We start from the raw sequence: 19,674 nt of genomic DNA on the forward strand, positions 1-19,674 counted from the left end.
CAGAACTTTTTTCAAAATTGGAGTCATAGCTCTCAACCCTACTGCTGCTTTGTCAACTAAATTTACATAATATGATTTTCAGTATTGCTCTGTGTCAGTGAAGAGAGGCCTGATGAAAAGGAGAAAGATAAGGGAAGGACTAGTTAGTGGATCAATCGGAATACTTACAACATTTATTAAATTCTTTATTTTATATGGGTATGGTTTGTGGTTCCCCAAAACAATTAGAATTTTAACATTAAAGATCAGTAGTCACAGATCACATAATAGATTTAAAGTAATTTTTAAAATTATAATATTTGAGAATTACCAAAACATGACACACAATATTAGTACACAAAAATGGTGTCAATAGATTTGCTGGACACAGGATTACCACAAATTTTTAATTTGCAAAAAAAACCAAGCAAACAAATAAACAGCAACAATAAAAACCCAAAACACAGTATCTACAAAGTGTAATAAAACACGATATGCCTATATAGTGGCTAATTTCACCTCGAAGCCCTACATGGTTCCAGGTTCTAGAGGCTTAGTAGTATTTCTTGAAATATTTGAAAATTATGCTTTAGGCAATATTTGTGTATATATATTAATTTTAATGTTTATTTTTTGGATCATTTATCTTGATTTTGCCTTTTTCTTTGGCTCTGGGTAATGAATTGTTTCTTCATTGTTTTACAGAGTGTTATAATTTCAAGTATTTCTTCTGAGCTTGGAGAAGAAATTCACGCTTGAATGGTGGATTAACAAGAACATTAAAATTCAGGAGGAAAAAATAATTACAAAATATTGGATTTTCACCCTAGTCTGGCAGCTTTGCTGCTCACTTAAACACAGATGAATGAAGACCCCATTTGGAAAAACAGCAGGTCAGCGATCCAGAGCTGATGCAGGTAAGAATTTCTCAGTTGTACGGAATGCTACATATAACATACTTTATTTTTGGCTAATCAGATTCTCAGACTTTCAATATTATCTTTCAGGTATATAAAGTTTTGATTTAAAAGACTCAGTGGAAGAGTTGGTTTAAAATTACTCATTGAGCTGATACTGTTAATGTTCTTGAATTTCAGAGTAAGTCAGAAATATAATCTTCCGTAAGTTATTCAACCAGTAATCATTGTTCCTACAATGTTTGTGATAAAGTTCAGGGGGGCATTAAGTAATTAAGTATAGAATTGTCATATATTTCTTTTACAGTCCCCTTAGAATTCTATGTACTACTATTCACTTATTAGGTACTTTTAATATGTAAATGAAGTAATCAAAGCTAGAAAGTCATTTTTGCTTTTGAATAATTAGAGAATATAGAAAAAGAAAGGAAGATGTACAGTGGGTTAAATAATTCACATCTATGACTCCAGAAGTTTATTAAAAAAATAAAGTGGGATAATGAGACCATAATGATTATTGTGAGGGGAATATATGTTTGATTATTGTGGGAAATATAATGTTTTCATTCAATAAGTACCTGGTGTTAGTGAGAAATAACTATGCTTTCCTTTTAGGGGAAGGACACAAAACAACACACACACACACACACACACACACACACACACACACACATACACACACACATACACACACACACACACACACAACTGTGAACCACCAAAAATTCCTGGTTTCTTCTATGAACACACAATAGCCATTTGTTTTGAGCTTTCTTCATAGAATCCTTGATTTTGCCACATTTCAGTAGATGCTTCTGTTCTATCCTAGAACAAGCATAGTTGTTTCAGAAGCTTGTCATTTCAAAATCTAACAGTTGTACAAAGATGATTTCCTTAAGGCTAAGGGACACTTTTTTTTTTTTTTTTTTTTTTTTTTTTTGCTAAGGCAATTGAGGTTAAGTGATTTGCCGGCAGTCACACCAAGAAGTGTTAAGTATCTGAGGCCAGATTCGAACTCAGGTCCTTCTGACTTCAGGGGTGGTTCTCTATCCACTACGCTACCTAGCTGCCCCTTGAGGGGCACATTATTAAAGAAGGGTTCCTTTTTTTTCCCCCAATGTAACTGACTGATGGTGACCAATTGAAACAAAAAGGTTTCAGCAAGGGCTGAACACAATCCTTTTATGAGTTTTTCATTTTCTTTTTCCATCTGCTACTCCTTCATTTCGTCAGTGTCTCCAGAATTCTTTAAAGATAAACTGAGTTCTGAAGTGATTGACTCTAATATATATCTTCGAGGTTTAAATTCTCAACCTGGAATTGCCCGTTAAAATTAAAAATTTACCATAATTATTTTCTTTCTGTTCAAGTATAGTTTTTTAAGTATGTAGAGTATATCCAAGTTCTCTTTTTGTTGAATAATCACAGGCAAGTTATTGTCTAATTTCCTAGGTTTGCGAGGTGTTTTCACAATAATAATTGCTAATCATTAGCATTTATATAGTGCTTTGAGATTTACAAATCTCTTTACAAGTATTTCATTTTATCCTTGTGATGAGAAAGTTGTTAGGTCATTTTTCAGTCATATACAATTCTTCATGGCCCTATTTGAGATTTTCTTGGCAAAGATTGGAGTGGTTTGTCATTCTTTTTCAAGCTCATTTTACAAATGAGGAAGTGAGGCAGATTGGGTTAAGAACTTACCCAGAGATACACAGCAAGTAAGTGTCTGAAGCTGAATTTGAACTCAAGAAGATGAGTCTTACTGACATCAGGCCCAATATTTTATCTGCTATGGCATCTAGCTTTCTAGATGAGGAAGTAGATGCTGTGACTATTTTCATTTTACAGATGAAGTAACTGAGACTTAGATCAAGTTGTTGTGTTTGAAAACTAAGATATACTGAGGCAATAAAGTTCTGAGCATGTTTTTTTTTTAATTGATGAGACTAGCAGTCAACAATAAAATTGAGTATTAGACTCCTCAAAAAGCCAAAATCGGGAATTGAGGTTTCATATAAATCTTCATATAGTTTTGGGAAGTAAAAGAGAACAAAGACCAGGCAGCATCACAAATGGCAAACAATATAATTGGTGACAAAGTCGAAAGTATCACAGGCAATTAAAAAATTATTATTGGGGCTATCAACAATTCCTCCTTCCATCCTGCTGTCAGGAAAAGTTGATTGATAGAGTCAATGTCTGCTGGTTAATTGAACAGAGGTAATAGACTTCTTGTCTTCCATTGGAGTTCTTTAAGAATTTTTAGTAGAAGTCCCAGATCAAAAGGCAAACTCTGAAAAACAGGCTGTGCCCTAAAAACAGTAGGCAAAGCTACCTCCTTGCAAATGTAAGGGGCCCCTGTGCTCAAAATTGCACAAGAAATTTGGGACAGCATTTCCTTTACTCCAGGAACAGAGCTCAACCATAAAAGTAAAAAAATATATATCAAAAGAAAAGGGGAGAAAAATGATTAAGAAACAGAAAAGAATCTTGACCATAGAAAACTATCATGATGATGGAGTAGACCAAAACACCTACTCAGATGAGGACAACAAAATGTCCACAGAAGAAATCCCAAAGAATGATATGAATTGGTTTCAACCCCAAAGAGTCTTCTAGAAGTGCTCATAAAAGACTTTAAAAGGCAAATAAGAGATGTAAAAGAAAAAATGAGAAAGGAAATAAAAAGATATGCATGAGAGAGTTGTCAACTTGGAAAAGGAAGGAAAAAAATTGCCTGAAGAAAACAATTACTTAAAAAGTAGATTTAACCAAATGGGAAAAAAAGATGCAAAAGCTAACTGAAGAAAATCACACATTAAAAACTAGAACAGGGCAAATTGAAGTTAATGATTCCATGAGACATCAAGAATCTATCCAACCAAATTAAAAAGAATGAAAAAAGGAAGAAAATGTGAAATACCTCATTGGAAAAACAGCTGACCTGAAAAATAGATCAAGAAGAGTTAATTTAAAAATTATTGGCTGAGCTGAATGTCATCACCAAAAAAAGAAACTGGATAGCATTCTTCAAGAGATTATCAAGGAAAACAGTTCCAATATTCTAGAAACAAAGGGGGAAATACTCCGTGAAAGAATCCATTGGTCACCTTTGAAAAGAGAGCCCACAAGGAAAACCCCAAACAACAATTGATGCGAAACTCCAGAACTATAATCTCAAGGAAAAAATTAGTGCAAGTTGCCAGACCAAAAAATTTCAAATGCCAAGTAGCAACAGTCAGGATTACCCAGGATCTGACAGCTTTTGGAAATAAGGGTTGGAGGGCCCAGAATACCACATTCTGGAAAGCAAAGGATGTAGGTTACAAACAAGAATTAACTACCCAGTAAAACTCTACACCGTCTTTCAGGAGATGAGATGGATCTTCAATGAAAAGACTTTAAATTATTTCTATTGAAAAAATATAACTAAAGAGAATCTAATCTACAAACATAGAATTCAAGAGAAGCATAGAAAAGTAAATGGGGGGAAAATATATTATTTAAAGATTAAACTGTTTACATCCTTAGATGGGAAAATGAAAAATAGGAGGAAAAAATGTTTTAGGAGAATCAAAGATCTCCCTTAATTGTACATAGGTCTGTATGAGACTGTATAGAGATTTTCTTTTGAATTAAGGTGATCTATAGAACAATTTAATTTTAAACAAATTGAACTTCTGGACTCATGAACTTCTGGGCTTAATTTGGAGTCAAATATGTCTCAAACAGATGCAAAATGGAATGAAATAAAAAGAGAAATTTAATTATTTGATCTTAGTGATTTGCAAATGAGGGTCACAGAGCTAATAAGTAATGTAGAATTTGAATTGAAGTCTTTCTGACAAGATCTAGCTCTATTCACTGCATCTTGGTAAGCAAATTCCATTTCCAGAGACATCACCAAAAGGGCCACAGAAACACTAAAAGCAATCTAAGGACTCACCTTTCTTTGCTAGGCTCTTCTGTTTCAAGGGTATCATTATATTGGAATCTTATTGACAATGCCAGTTCTGGGCTGGCCTAGGCTCAGGATATCCACATTCCCCTAGTAGTTCAGGTTTGGTAGTGGAACAAAATGAGATAAACTTATCAAAAAAGAGATCTATTAACCTGGTATTAGTCCATGTGGACAGACATTTAGAATAACTCATATTAATTCAGCCATTTTCAGTTCCCATCTTGATCTGCCACCTAAGAACCAGAGGACCCTTCCAGCTCTTTGTGACCTTTTTTGTGACTGTGTGATGGATGGGAAGTGATATCAGCAGTCTGAGCCTTGAGTCAACCAAGTTTCCAGGAATGATTCAGCCTCTCTGTATTCATCTTGCTAGTCGTTTCTTACAGAACAATGAATCTTTAAGGAAAAACTCATTTAACATGAATAGAGGGAATAATTAGGGTATTATAATAGTCCATAACATTCATGTACCACAGTTTACCCAGCCATTCTCCAATTGATGGGCATCCATTCATTTTCCAGTTTCTTGCCTCTATAAAAAAGAGCTGCCACAAACATTCTTGCACATATAGGTCCCTTTCCCTTCTTTAAGATCTCTTTGGGGTATAAGCCCAGTAGTAGCACTGCTGGATCAAAGGGTATGAACAGTTTGATAATTTTTGGGGCATAATTCCAGATTGCTCTCTAGAATGGTTGGATTCATTCTCAACTCCACCAACAATGTCTCAGTGTCTCTGGTCAAATTTTCTTCCCATTCTCCCTACCCCACAATCTGTAAGTGAGGGCTTCCACATATGTAACTATAAATGAAAGAGTTGAACTGGCTATCCTCAGATTCTAAGTATGATCTTTCTTGAGGTTCATTAAATTATATTTGCCACATCAAATCTTTTGGGGAAGCTTGTGAAGTAAACTTTTAATCATGATAACGACCTAGCACTTCTTTTATCCAAGTCCATTGCAATTTTTTCTCTTTCAGGACAGTGACAGTTTGGGCTTGACATTTGTGACTAAGCTTTTGAATATAAACTTCTTTTTTTGTGGGTGGGGGGGGCTGGCAATTGGGGTTTAAGTGACTTGCTCAGGGTCACACAGCTAGGAAGGTTTAAATGTCTGAGGTTAAATTTGAACTGAGGTCCTCCTGACTTCAGGGCTGGTGCTATATCCACTGTGCCACCTAGCTGCCCCCCAGAATGTAAACTTTTTATAGAAAAGTGCAGTGTGCTATATGCTTCAATAATTGTTAGAGTTGAAATGTATAGCTTACTTCACATGTCATTTTTTGTTTTGATTGTTAAGATTGGGTTCCAGAGTGTTCTAAAATAGATTGATTGAACTCAAGGCCCTCATGAACATGGCAAAAATCCAAACTTTCAAATGAAGCCTTAAGCCATCTTAGAATATAAAGTGGAAAACCAATATAGTTGTCCCCACATGGATCCAATTTTCTTTTTTCTTTTGGACACTTCTGTTCTAGACTGCATACTTTTTCCTTGTACTTAGTAAAAATGGAGACAGTCTCAGAAAATGCTGCTGTTTTACTTTGGGAGGTAAAGGTTTAGCTATTGACTGTAATAGTGAGAGTGTTGAATCTGGAGTAGATTTGAATCTTAATTTTATTTAATACTAACTCTGTGAATGAACTTGGACAAATATCTTCTTCTCCTCTTGGTGTTGATTTCTTTATAGAATATAAACACCTTTATATTAGTGACAGGTAGTTCTCAGTGTCATTTCGGGTTCTCCTTTCTCAAAATTATATACATAAAATTTCAGAGTTTGAAAGGAACTCAATGGCTACCAGTGCAATCTGTATCCTAAAGTCTCTCTTCCATTTTTAGCATGTAGTAGTCCTTACTTTGCCTGAGGGACTTTGTTGGCCTAGATCTGAGATTTCATTGTTACTGGGAATACCAGATGATGAAACACTCCATACATTCAGGTTGATATCTGCTGTCCAAATTATAATAGCTTCATGACTTAAATCAACTTAAATTACCTCTTTGTAGCCTCTTTCAGTTAATACTAGTTCTGCCTTCTAGGTTTAAGTAAGAAAAATGACTCTAAGTTCTCCTCTGAGATTTAGAGATAGTTCTCATGTATCACTTAATAATTTCTTTTTTATACTAAACACCCCTGGTTCTTTCAACCCATATTTGTGTGGCATGAACTCTAATTACCCAGTTTCTTGATTACCCTCTTGTAGATACTGTAGAGCTTATCAGTTATTTAGGATTTGTTAGAGAAGGAACAAGAAAGGGACTGGAACTGAAAGGGGACAGATGTTTGTGGAAATCATTTGAAGAAAATTAGAGGTAGAATTTTAGAGAGGAAATTTGATAATGATAAGGTGAAGGAAGTGAAGCAGGATTACAGGCAGAGCTAAAAGAGTGGAGCAGAGAAATAAGAGAAGGCAAGAACTGAGAAGCAGGATGGAGAGGTGATATGATCAGACACCGAACTCAGGGGAAGAAGAACTGGAAAGCCATCTCAAGACTGCAGGAAGTACACCATCTAGGACAGAGCTGAAGCTCCAGGAGAAGGAGGAAGTAGTTGCTAAGTTAGTATGAGTAGAAGAAAGAAATTGGGTGTTTGAGTCAGGGAGACAAGTTGTAAAGAGGTATAAAAGGCAAGGTCACTTAGGAGCTGAATTTCAATTTAACTAAACAAGTGCTTATTAAGCATCTACTGTATTCTAGGCAATGTAGGAGAGAGAAAAACATAAGGATTAAATTCTTCCCATTTCCTTCAGGAACTTACTTTCTGTTGTAGAAAATATCAAAAAGAAACTTGACACAGCAGTTATCCAAGGGAACTAATGAGAAGAAAAATAAATACTAAAGAGCTTACTTTAGTAATCGCAGATATCAGGGACAAGTTTGCATTAATTTATCCTAATAGTCTAATAGTATTTGTCAGAAGTTTTTTTTCTTAGTGAGAAATTTTTGTTTTTTAATACCACAATCCAGATCACAGCTTAATTATCTATCAACCCAGCTAGCTACAGCTAGCTATTCAAATTATCTATCAACCCAGCTAGCTACAGCTGATTAGCTATTAGCATAAAGGTAGAGGATTTGAGGGGGCATATAATTTTGGGCTGACATATAATTTGCATGCATATACACACACATAAATGGTTTGCACAGCTTTTACATATGTGATTTCATAAAAAAAAATCCTTTGAAGAAGATAATACAGGTAGTATTATTTCCATTTAACATATATAAAACTGAAGTAGAGAGGTTCCTGATGTTTGTATAGTCAGTTAGTGTGTGAAGTGGGTTTGGAACTCAGTCTTAATACTCCCAAGTCCATCACTCTCTGCACTGAGTACAATGTTCATTTAGGACATTTAGAACATTAAGAAAGTTGAGAATATGTAGTATAGTTTGTAGTAGTTTAAGATCACTTTGTCTAGAAGTATTCAAAAGTTATTAGAATAGAAAAGGAATTGAATTGTGGAAATTACTCAGAAATTAGGTTTGTAAGTTAGTAATATCAAAATGTCAAGCAAAGTTTCAAGGGATTCTTGAGTTAGGGAAGTGTTGTTGTTGTGTTGTTGTGTGTGTGTGTGTGTGTGTGTGTGTGTGTGTGTATTTACATTTATTTATTTTCCCTTTTCCCGAAAGTTCATGAATCTTGATATCAGCTCAAGGGAATTAATTAGTTTTAGTAAAATACCTAAAATGGGTCTTAAATATCTTTTTGATTATTGCTGTAGTATAGTCCCTGTTAATCATAAGCATCAGGAACTTTCAGGTGGTTGTATTTGTTGGCCCTAGAGAGAAATTTTGGAGAGAGAGCACCTAAGAAGAGGGTTGTTTTCTACTCCATTCAGAGGAGTGTCCTAACAGCTCTCAGTAAATGCTTTTTATTGTATATATGGAGAAGCATTTTTCTGTGTATATCTGGAAAGTGGACTTTCTCTTCTCTCCCCCTCAAACCCCTTCCCCCCAATTTGTATCTTAGAAAGTTGAAATACAATTAAAACTTAAAATAATTCTATTGGATTATATACATTTGTGTTTTTATGGTATGGTAATATCAAAGGAAAATAATTCTTTAAAGGCACTTAGGGAAATCATTCAAAGAGGGCAGACATTTAGAGATGCTGACAAAATCATTTAGTATATCACTACTAATGAAAATTAAGATAACTCTGAGATATCACTATACATCTGTGAGATTGACTAAAATGACAGGAAAAGACAATGACGATTGTTCGAGGGGATGTGGAAAAACTGGGACACTGATGCATTATGGGTGGAGTTGTGAACGGATCCAACCATTCTGAGAGCGATTTGGAACTATGTTAAATAAGTTATCAAACTGTGCATACCCTTTGGTCCTGGAGTATTACTACTGGGCTTAAATCCCAGAGAGATACTAAAGAAGAGAAAGGGACCCGTATGTGCCAAAATGTTTGTGGCAGCCCTGCTTGTAGTGGCTAGAAACTGGAAAATAAATGGATGCCCATCAATTGGAGAATGGCTAAATAAGTTATGGTATATGAATGTTGTGGAATATTATTGTTCTATAAGAAATGACCAGCAGGATAAATACAGAGAGGACTGGAGAGACTTACATGAACTGATGCTAAGTGAAATGAGCACAACCAGGAGATCATTATACACTTCATCAATACTATATGAGGATCAGTTCTGATGGAAGTGCCTGTCTTTGGCAATGAGAAAATCCGATTCAAATCCAATTGATTAGTAATGAACAGAACCAGTTACACCCAGCGAAAGAACACTGGGAAATGAGTGTGGACTGCTTACATTTTTGTTTTTCTTCCCAGGTTATTTTTACCTTTCTAAATCTGATTTTTCTTGTGCAACAGAAGAATTGTATAAATATGTACACATATATTGTATTTTAGATATATAGTTTAATATGTTTAACATGTATGAGACTGCCTGCCATCTAGAGGAGGAGTGTGGAGGGAAGGAAAGGAAAAGTTGGAGCAGAAGTGATTGCAAGGGTCATTGCTGAAAAATTACCTATGCATATGTTCTGTCAATAAAAAAAAAATAATATAAAAAATAAATATCACTAGTAGAGGTAAAGTTGTTTGTTTTCTTTGTAGTGTGTCCTGGAATCTTAGAAACAATCTCTGATCTTTTCTGTACTTTGTTTTTATCATCTGTGAAATGATTCTCATTTGATTGATCTTGAAACAATAAAAATAGTATGATATAAAAGTCACTTTGTTGATAAATATTTTGTATAGGTTTTCCCGTAATCAAATGGTGAGTGTGTTCTCATTTCCTAGATGTTGAAATGTATATTATTAACTGAAGTGAGGAAAAATGGTTATTACTAACTATTGATTTGAGGACATTTAGAATTTTCCCTTTTCTTTATTATTTTAAGCCCTAAGTCTTTGAAGATTAGACCATTCATTGAGAAGTTACTCTTCTCCCGTCCTCCTCATCAGCTTTCTTGATGCCTCTGCCACCATCTTCTCCTTCACCTCTTTCTTCACATTAACAAAAAGCCCTTCTTTTTGCCAAGGCAAATTCTATTTATATATGTGCAAATAATTCAATTTTATCATATCTCCAGATTTCTCCCTTATCATTCCCATTGTCTCACTAATTTTCAATCCCTCCCTTTCTACTGGTGCTTCCCCACTGCCTACAAACAATAACCTTTCTATCTATCAGAAAATGTCACTTGTTCATCCATCCTCAATAACTGTTACCCCATTTCTCTTTGCCTTTGGTGACTGAAGATCTTGAGAAAGCTATCTACAGTAGATGTCTATACTTTGTCTTATTTATGTTGCCTTTTCTTAATTCTGCCTTTCATCATCAATTATCCAAAATTGTTTTCTTACAAGTTACTAGTGATCTCTTAATTGCTGTAGCTAATGGCCTTTTCTCAGTCCTCATCTTTCTTGAGATCTCTTCAAGCTTTTGACACTGTTGATTACCTTTTTGATATTATCTCTGTTTTCATGGTACTGCTCTTTTCTGATTCTCCTCTTAGAAATTTGACTTCTCTTTCTCAGTTTCCTTTGCTGGATCTTCATAAAGATCATGATCACCATTATATCCCATCGACCTTTATTTTGAGCCCTTTTCTCTTCTCACTTTATACTATTTTTGCTTATTGCTCTCAAACCCCCATGAATTCAGTTTTTCTATGCTGGTGATTCTCATATACTTATTCAAATCTAACCTCTGCTGACCTCTAGTCATTCCATATCCAACTGTCTATTGGACATCTTGAAATAGCTATCCAGTAGACATACTAAATTTAACATGTTCAAAACTAAATCTTTTTCATTAACTAAATCTTCTCTTTTTTCTTAACTTGATTATTACTGTTGAGGCTACACTTATTCTCCCAATTACCCAGGTGCCATTCTTCACTTCTCACCCTTTCTTGCCTCCCATATCTAAGCTGTGGAAGTTGTTAATTTTACCTCCATAATATATCTTGTGTGTGTACCTTTGTCTCCTCCGACACTGCCATCAAATAAAATAAGCCTTTACCACCTTATTCTTGGACTATTATACTACTCTTCTGGTGTCTGTCCTCACTCCAGTTTATCCTTCATTTGGCAGTGATTTTCCTAAAATGCCAGTCTGACTGTGATACCTTCCTGCTCAGTAAATATTAGTGACCCCCTGTCAACTTTAAGATCAAATGTAAGGTTCAGATATCTTCACAACCTTCCTCCAGCTCTCTTACCACCTTTCTAGTCCCTACACCTTTCTAGTCTTTTTATACCTTTTCTCTATCCCCTCTACTCAGGGATCCAGTGATCCTAGTCTTCTTCTTCTTCTTTGTAAAAGATAATCCATCTCCAAATTCCAGTTATTTTCACTGGTTTTCTTCCATTCCTGGAACACTCTCATCTTTTCTTCTTTGCCTTTTTAGATCCTCCTTAATGCTAGTCCCTTTCCTCTCTTAATTATTTCCAATTTATCTTGTATATAGTTTGTACATAGTTGTTTACAAATTATCTCCAGATTAAAATGTGAGCTACGTGAAAGCAGGGACTATTTTTGCTTTTCTTTGTTTCTTCAGTGTTTAGCACAGTGTCTGGCATATTGGTCAATACATAATAAATGTTTATTGACTGTCTTAGTGATTGAATAAAACTCTCTTTTGTGTCAAAGTATAATTGAGCAAGAATTACAGTAGAGACATAATGCATATTACATTTTCTTCTAGTAATCCCTACATCTCTAGTGTGATACTTTTTTTTTTTTGGCACCTACACGGATTCTTTCCCTCATCCCTGCATTGTTTGCTTTTAATGACCTATTTATTTCATCCATCAATTCATGCAGCTTATTTCATTTTTCTGAATTCTTAGTCTTTATTTTTCAGCACAATAATATCTTATTTCATTCATAAAGTATTTTATTTTATTTCTTCTACTTATAGTTCACTGCTAACCACAAAAAATCCCATTATAAATATTTTTGTTAGTACTTGATCTTGGGATATTTCCCTGTAGTAGTTTTACTGGATTAAAGGATAAAGAGTTGAATTCTTGGAAATTTCTAAATTGAAATTCAGAATTGTGAGATTACTTTGCTACTTGACAATAGTATTTCATTGTACTTTCTTTCCTACAAGTTCTCTTAATGTTGACTGCTGCCACTTCCAACTCTATATGATGCCAATTTAAGATTAAACCATAGTTTTTAAAATGTGAATTGTTTTAAATTGTATTGGCATGAGTCTGACCATGAGCATTGAATGAACATCTTGCCAATTATTTGTTTTCTGTAAAGACTATTTTGTAATTGTGTTTGGATACCAGAATACAGCAAATTGCTTTACAAAACAGAAGGAAAAAAATTAGTGTAACTCATGTGGATATTGAAAAGGTAAAGAATCTAATGGTAGATATTTTTTTAAAAATAAGAAGAGTATCTCACATTATATTCTAAACCACCCAGAACAACTTAGTATTCTTTTAAAAATAGAGAAATTGATAAGTAGAACAGATTGAATACACAACCAACGGAAGCAAATCTGTTTAGTATTTTGGTATTCAATAAACATAAACATCCCAGATACTGATGTGAGAACTGTGACAAAAAGTACTGGGGAAATTGGAAAACAATGTAGAAGAAATTAGACATACACCTTATATACCAAGATAAACCTCACCTTTATAATAAGATCCATTCCTCAATAGATAAATTGTCAAAGTTACATCTAGGTAGACAGTTTTCTGAGATAAAAACTATCCACAACTATTGAGATGCTAAAAATCACAAATAAAAGGAAATCTAAATTAAAAATAAAACAATTCTTTCATCCATAAGATTGAGGAAGATGATAAAAGAAGGAAAATAATAACTGTTTTAGGAATAGAGGACAAACAGGCACCCTCTATACTATTATTGGGCTTGTGAATAAATAGAGCTGTTCTGGAAATAAATTTGGAATTCTTAGTACAGTGGTACTAAATGTCCAATGGTCCAATAACTTTGGACCAGTTATACCATGCTGGATTTAAAGCCAAAAGAAATGAAAGAAATAGGAAGATGTGCATATGCACAAAAATGTTTATAGTGGTTGTATTTTTGGTAGCAAAAAACTAGAAAGTAAAAGAATACATATTAAAGCAATGGGAAATAGCTAAGTTGCAATATATGAGTGTAAATGAATACAAATATTCTGTAAGAAATGGGTAAATTTTAAAGAAACATGAGGAAGAAAAGAAAACTAATTAAGTGCCTTCCAGTAACTGTGCAAAGGGCTTTCCATAAATTACTTCATTTGATGTTCACTTCTCACTTTGTGAGAAGTTGTTGCTATTATTAGCTATTTTTCTATTGAGGAAAAACAAGCAGATAGAGAAGTTATATGACTCTCCCAAGATCACACAACTACAAAGTTTCCTAGGCCAGATTTGAGCTCCAGTCTTGTTTTCTGCTTTAACACCTAGCTAATGCTTAGTGGAACTCAATGTAAAATAAAGTTAGCAAAGTTAGAAGGACACTTTATATTATAACATCAACATTATAAAAATGAATAATCTTATAGATTTTTATAAATTGGTATAAAAATTGTACTGCTGCCAGGGATACTGTTAATACATAAACATATATAAAAACTAGTTTACTATATGCTCAGAGCATAGATTCATGATACACAAAACCTAGGGCATCCTGAGCGATAGTTTATACAAGCTTATAGAGGTCTTAGTTACCTAGAATGGGTGCTACAATCGAATTTTGCAGAAGAGGAAGGTAAAGATTCTCTTATAAAAGAACAGATAGCAGAAAGGTGTCATCTATAATAGGGAAAATGATGAACTAGTTAACAAAAGCTAGTTTTTTGACATACTCATTTTAAGGAATTAGAGTTGATGGAGCAGAACACTAACTAGTTATACACCTAAGTTTAAATTTGATTTCTTGGCTAAATTCTGAAATTCTCTTATCACAAAACTGATGAAGGGCAAAATGAACAGAACAGGAGAATGGCGTAAACACAAACAACTGTGAAAATTCATATGAACAAAACAGTTATGAAACATGGATATCTAGAGGACCAGTGATGAAATATATAATCCTCTGCTTAATAAAAGCAAGATTTAGTATGGAGACATCTCTATCGTGGTCTCTCTGTTGTCTCTCTGTCTCTCACACACGTGCACACACAAATACACATATACATTCTGAGAGAATTTGTTTTGTTATTCTATGTAGCTATAAGTAGAATATCTAGAGCTATATCAAATAAAATTAGGACAGTATTATATATCCTCTTTGTAGTAGAAGAGCTCATATTTCTCCATTGCTTAAAGTATATGGTATCTTGATTTTAAGGTACTTTTGATTAGTATTAAAAAAGGACGTTTCCATACCATTTTTTTCTTTAGGATTTTCAACACAAATGAATGTAATGTTTTGTCAAGTGCTTTCCCAATGTTTACATTGTTACAAAATGCGTTACTTACAAAAGCAGAATTAGAAAGGTAGAAAAGATCTTAGATTCTATTTAATCTGCAGCTAAACAAGAGTCTCCTCTTCATTATTTGCCACTGACTTGACTAGTGGCCAAGCTGGCTTCACTTAAAGATTTGCAATGAGGAAGAACCTAGCTTTTTTTTTTTTTTGACTAAATTACCTTTCTTGCAATCTGCAATGCAGCTTGTTGCAGTAATTGGGTGCAGTGGATAGAGTGCCAGGCCTGGAGACAAGAATACTCATTTTCCTGAATTCAAATCTAGCCTCAGAATACTAGGTGTGTGACCCTGGGCAAGTCCTTAACCTTATTTACCTTGGTTTTCTCCTCTGTAAAATGACTTGGAAAGGAAATGGTAAATGACTTCAGTATCTCTGTCAAGAAAACTTAAATGGGGTCACAAAGTCAGACATGACTGAACAATAGCAACAGAAAACCAAAAATTTAACATTAATTTTTTTTTTCACATTACTATTTTGTGTAGCTTGAGAGCATCTGTGCCACAACTATTTAGTAAAGATTAGGATAATCACCACATTATGTTAATGGCTATTGATGAGTCTTGCCAAGCAAAATAGGTTCCTAAGATGAATCTGGCAACATATTTGCATATTATCAGTTTTCTAACCATTAACCTATTATTGAGAGAAAGTGGGATGCTCACAGTTATTCATACTGCTCATGGTGAAGGGTGAACAAGATCTTGTATTTGTTAAGAATATAACCCAAAATAGTGAATATTGAAGTAATATCTAAATCTATATCAATTGAGGGTAGGTTTAGAAGGCAGAACACTGTCTGGATCATTCTGTAGGTAGAAGTAAGATTATAACAATATTTGATATTATGACAGCAATGAGATTTTAGGAAAACTAGACTAGTGGTAAACACACGCTATGCATATGGTGGGTTTTTAATGTTAGTTGATGACTTGATTACTTTTTTAAAAATAAAAAGGCAGTTTGAAATATGAATACAATAATGATAATGGCTATTATGACAAGGCAGAAGGGATGAAGTGAAATATAAAAATTGGGAAATATCTAGCTAAAATTCAATTTTTGTCCTAGTTATAATATTTATGGATGTGCCATTTTTATTTTCGATAAAGTCATTGAGTTTTTTCTTAGTTTATTAGTTTTGCTTGCTGCTCAAATATAAAACTGTGGACATGTATGTAAAAATAAACTATGATTTATTGCAGAGGCAGCATGATGAAGTGCTAAGAGACAGAAAAGCTGGGGTGGATTCCCAGCCTCAACGTGTATATAAAAGTTCTGGACAAATCAATCACTTAACTCTGTGCTTAATTTCCTTCACCTTTAAAATGGAAGTCAGCCATCTTTGTGAAGTCTCACAGAGGAATTACCTAGGTGGCACAGTAGATAGAATACTGGATCAAATATGGATTCCTACACTTTATTGTGTGTATATATATATGACCCAGGCAAAATTTCCAGGGCTGATGTGAAAATCAAATGAGATGTTATTTGTAAAATATTTAGCACAGTGCCTGGCTTATAATAGGCACTTAATAAATGCTTATTTAATGTTCTTCTCAGGGAGATGGTACTTAAAAAACCTTCATACATACATACATATATATATATATATATATATATATATATATATATATATTTAGTATACGTTTTTCCTGTTCTAAGTAGCCTCAAAGCAAAGTATAAAATGAGGAAGTTGGAAAAGGAAAATGATCCTTTTGGCTTTCAAAATCATTTTTACCTCTAAATAGGAGTTGCCTTTCTCATTCCAGCTACGTGTTTTCTGTTCTATGTTCTGTTAGTCATTCTTTATCTAATTATTTGGCAGTGGTATTGTGTCATAGAATCCCCTGTAACATGGTAAAGAAGCTACCAGACTCTAGGAATGAAGTAATTCGACCTTCTGATTCTAGAGATGAAGAAAAGGAGTTAGGGAGAAATTGTGATTTAACAAAGATCATGGCTCTGTGGGAAAAGTAAAAGCTTAATTTCTGCCATTATGAAAACTAAGGCTGTACTTTTTTATCTAGGACCATCAGTTCTTAATTCTAGGAAAAATTCTGATTTCGGGATATTTCAGGGGTTTTCAAAATGTGTACTCAGTTTTCAATTAGGTGTGCTACTAAGTTCCAATTGTATAGAATTTATACCTGTAATCACTTGGATGTGACATGAACATTGTGCAAAAAATTGTAGCATGAAGAAATGGTACTATACGCTTCTTAGATAAACTTGAATTATTCTCTGGACAATGATATGAAAGTTAAATTGAAGCGGGACCTCTAAACTGTATGTAAGGATTTTTGTGGGCCTAATTGAGTGAGAGAATCACATGTTAAGATTATTTATATATTTTAAAAAATATTTCCTAATTACATTCTAATCTGGTTCTGTGCCATATTGTACACTACCTGTGCATGTCTGCTGGGCATCTACTATGACAAGAGAGATGACTATTTTCCAGAACATGAATTTGTTCATTAAATATTAAACTTTCTTAATAATGGAAATTCCAGAGATTAATGAAGGAGCTTTTACGAAAGCTTCCCTGCTCTGCCACATCTCATAATATAGATGTTTAATTCAGAATTTTATTCTTAAAAGTCAGTTTACCTCTCAATAATGAGACTTATTTTTTTTCCTAAGAAAGTAATAAATAATGCTGTGCTATAACTATAAAAATATTGATTTAGCTAGCTTAATTTTGATTTTTAGAGGGGAGTTCTGTGAAAACTAAAGCACCATATATTTCATTTTCCTGTGCAAGACTGACAGGTTAAAGGCATGTGTATTCTGTAATAGTGTAATCTAGCAATACAGTATTATTGGAAGAGAGAGTTTGAAATGCTATAAAAATAAATTAGAAAGCCTTGGTCAGCTTTATATGCTCAGACTTAAGTAATGGAATTTAAAAGGTTTCCTTATTTATACAAAGATGAAATGATTAGTCAGAGATTATAATGTAATAATAAGGGGGCAGAGAGCAGAATTCAAATCAGATCATATATCTGTTTGTATATGTGTCCTTTTTCTTTGAAAAGAATTCCTCACCTTCATGTGTGTACCTCAGTGTATACAAAATCATTTCAAGATCAAATAGAAAAAGGTGTTATTGTTTTCTTCAATTTACTGTTTTAGCATATGCTGTTTTAGAATAAACAGACTTCTCATTTTTTTAGGAACAAAAATCAATCCGAGATTTAGAATCTAGATATGGAAGGAATCTGAGAGATTTTCTTCAAATTCAACTACACCCTCACTTTACTGAAAGGAATTGAATTACAGATAATTTAAAATAACTTGGGCAAAGTGGCCCAGATAATGTTCTAAGTCAGATACTATGGGTAGCCTCTATTGGGACCTTCATGACTTCTCTCCCCCTCCCCCCCTTTTGATGTTCTGGATCTTATTTGCATATAGAGTAGAAAATTCTGGAGTGTTGAGGTAATATCTTATCCATACATGAATATGCAAAGGATTTTTGGTTAAGAAAATTCATTATGGTAATTCTTTCCACTTATGATGACTTCTTTTAGGTGATTTGAGGTGGAGATTACATGGAGATTGCAATATTGGGACCCAGATTTTCTTGATTTCAAGTGCAGCATTTTATATACTTTATACCTCCATAGCATATATTCATTGATTGGAACTAAATAAGGTTTAGTTTTTGATATAATGTTTGCTATAAATCTCATGGTAGTGACTCATTTAGACTTTTTTTTCCCCAGATTAGCAACCTTACTAGAAAACTTAATCCTATTTTGGAAAAAAACCAAAACTAAACTAAAGCTAAATTATCTTTAATTCAGTAGGCATATATGTTGAAGTATGTAATATATTTTTGTTATATTGTGACTTGGAAAGCATGTTTTACATTATTTTTTCTTATAAAGCTTATAAATGCTTTAATGAAGAAGTGCGTTTATTTATTATACATATTAAAGAAGGAGAAATGTGTCTTTTTAATACCTTCCCTTTCTTCAAGTCCGTTTTCCTGTGCCATGTATGATGCACATGTGCAGTAGTAAGTAGAAAGAAGGCAAACACAAGGGAAAGTGCCTTACAGCAAAGACAAAAACAGGAAAACTATAAAAAGCAGACATAGAAAGTTAACAAATAGCAGTTTGAGATTATTTACTCTAGGTAAAAAATAAACTTACACACTTCTGTGAAGCCTTAAAATTATCCCTGGAAATGCATCCTTGAATAAAAATTGTTTTAAATTTTGAAAGTTTTTTTATATAAAGAAAAAAAATTGGTTTTGTGTTTGTTTTAAAGAAACACTGAGACATATTTTCTGAAAAATGTTTACCCATAATTAAAATGTGTTTGTAACTTTAAAATTCTGTAATTCAACTATCTATAAAAATTGTATTTTCAGAATAGATAATCTTTCAGGTAATCTAAGGTTTTCTTGTAAATTGAAAACCCTGTTTAGTAGCAAACAGTTGTCATATAATAATAAGCCCTTCTTGCCATTATAAATGGCTCATTACCCATCTTTATTGGCTTAGGCTAACAATATTGAGTATGAAAAGTGTCAAATGATTATAGAAGCAAAATCCAAGACAGAGGTTCAAAAAAAAGAAATATGATTGTGGTCTGAAGTGATTTGGCATAAGCTTCCTGAAAGATTTGACATTGGAAGGGAGGGAAATGATGAAAACCAAGGAGTAATAATGGAAACCAACAAGGACTAAAAAACAACCACATGGGTCATGTAGCATAAAAGAAAGTTATAAAGTTAGGTTGGAGTCAGATCTTAAAGGGCTTTAAATGCCAAAAAAAGAGTTAATATTTTATCCCAGAGTTAGAGGGTATCATTGAACTTAAGGTGGTTGAAATAGTTAGACCTGGACCC

The 19,674-nt window shown here is 33.6% G+C and overlaps 1 protein-coding gene across 7 annotated transcripts in view; it reads left to right on the forward strand.

Annotated features, from left to right (window-relative positions):
- Positions 1 to 19,674, forward strand: part of SPIN1 (spindlin 1) — a 227,362-nt gene that overhangs the window by 180,942 nt on the left and 26,746 nt on the right. For 6 of the 7 annotated variants that reach the window (XM_051998067.1, XM_051998088.1, XM_051998056.1 and 3 more), the window contains one exon: positions 685 to 896. In XM_051998067.1, coding sequence (XP_051854027.1) covers positions 845 to 896 — 52 coding nt within the window. In that variant the 5' untranslated portion in view covers positions 685 to 844. Of the gene's footprint in view, positions 1 to 684; positions 897 to 983; positions 1,078 to 19,674 lie in introns of those variants that run through there. The other variant, XM_051998095.1, reaches the window with a different exon arrangement.

This window comes from Antechinus flavipes, chromosome 1, assembly GCF_016432865.1.
Source record: "Antechinus flavipes isolate AdamAnt ecotype Samford, QLD, Australia chromosome 1, AdamAnt_v2, whole genome shotgun sequence".
Lineage (NCBI taxonomy): Eukaryota > Metazoa > Chordata > Mammalia > Dasyuromorphia > Dasyuridae > Antechinus > Antechinus flavipes.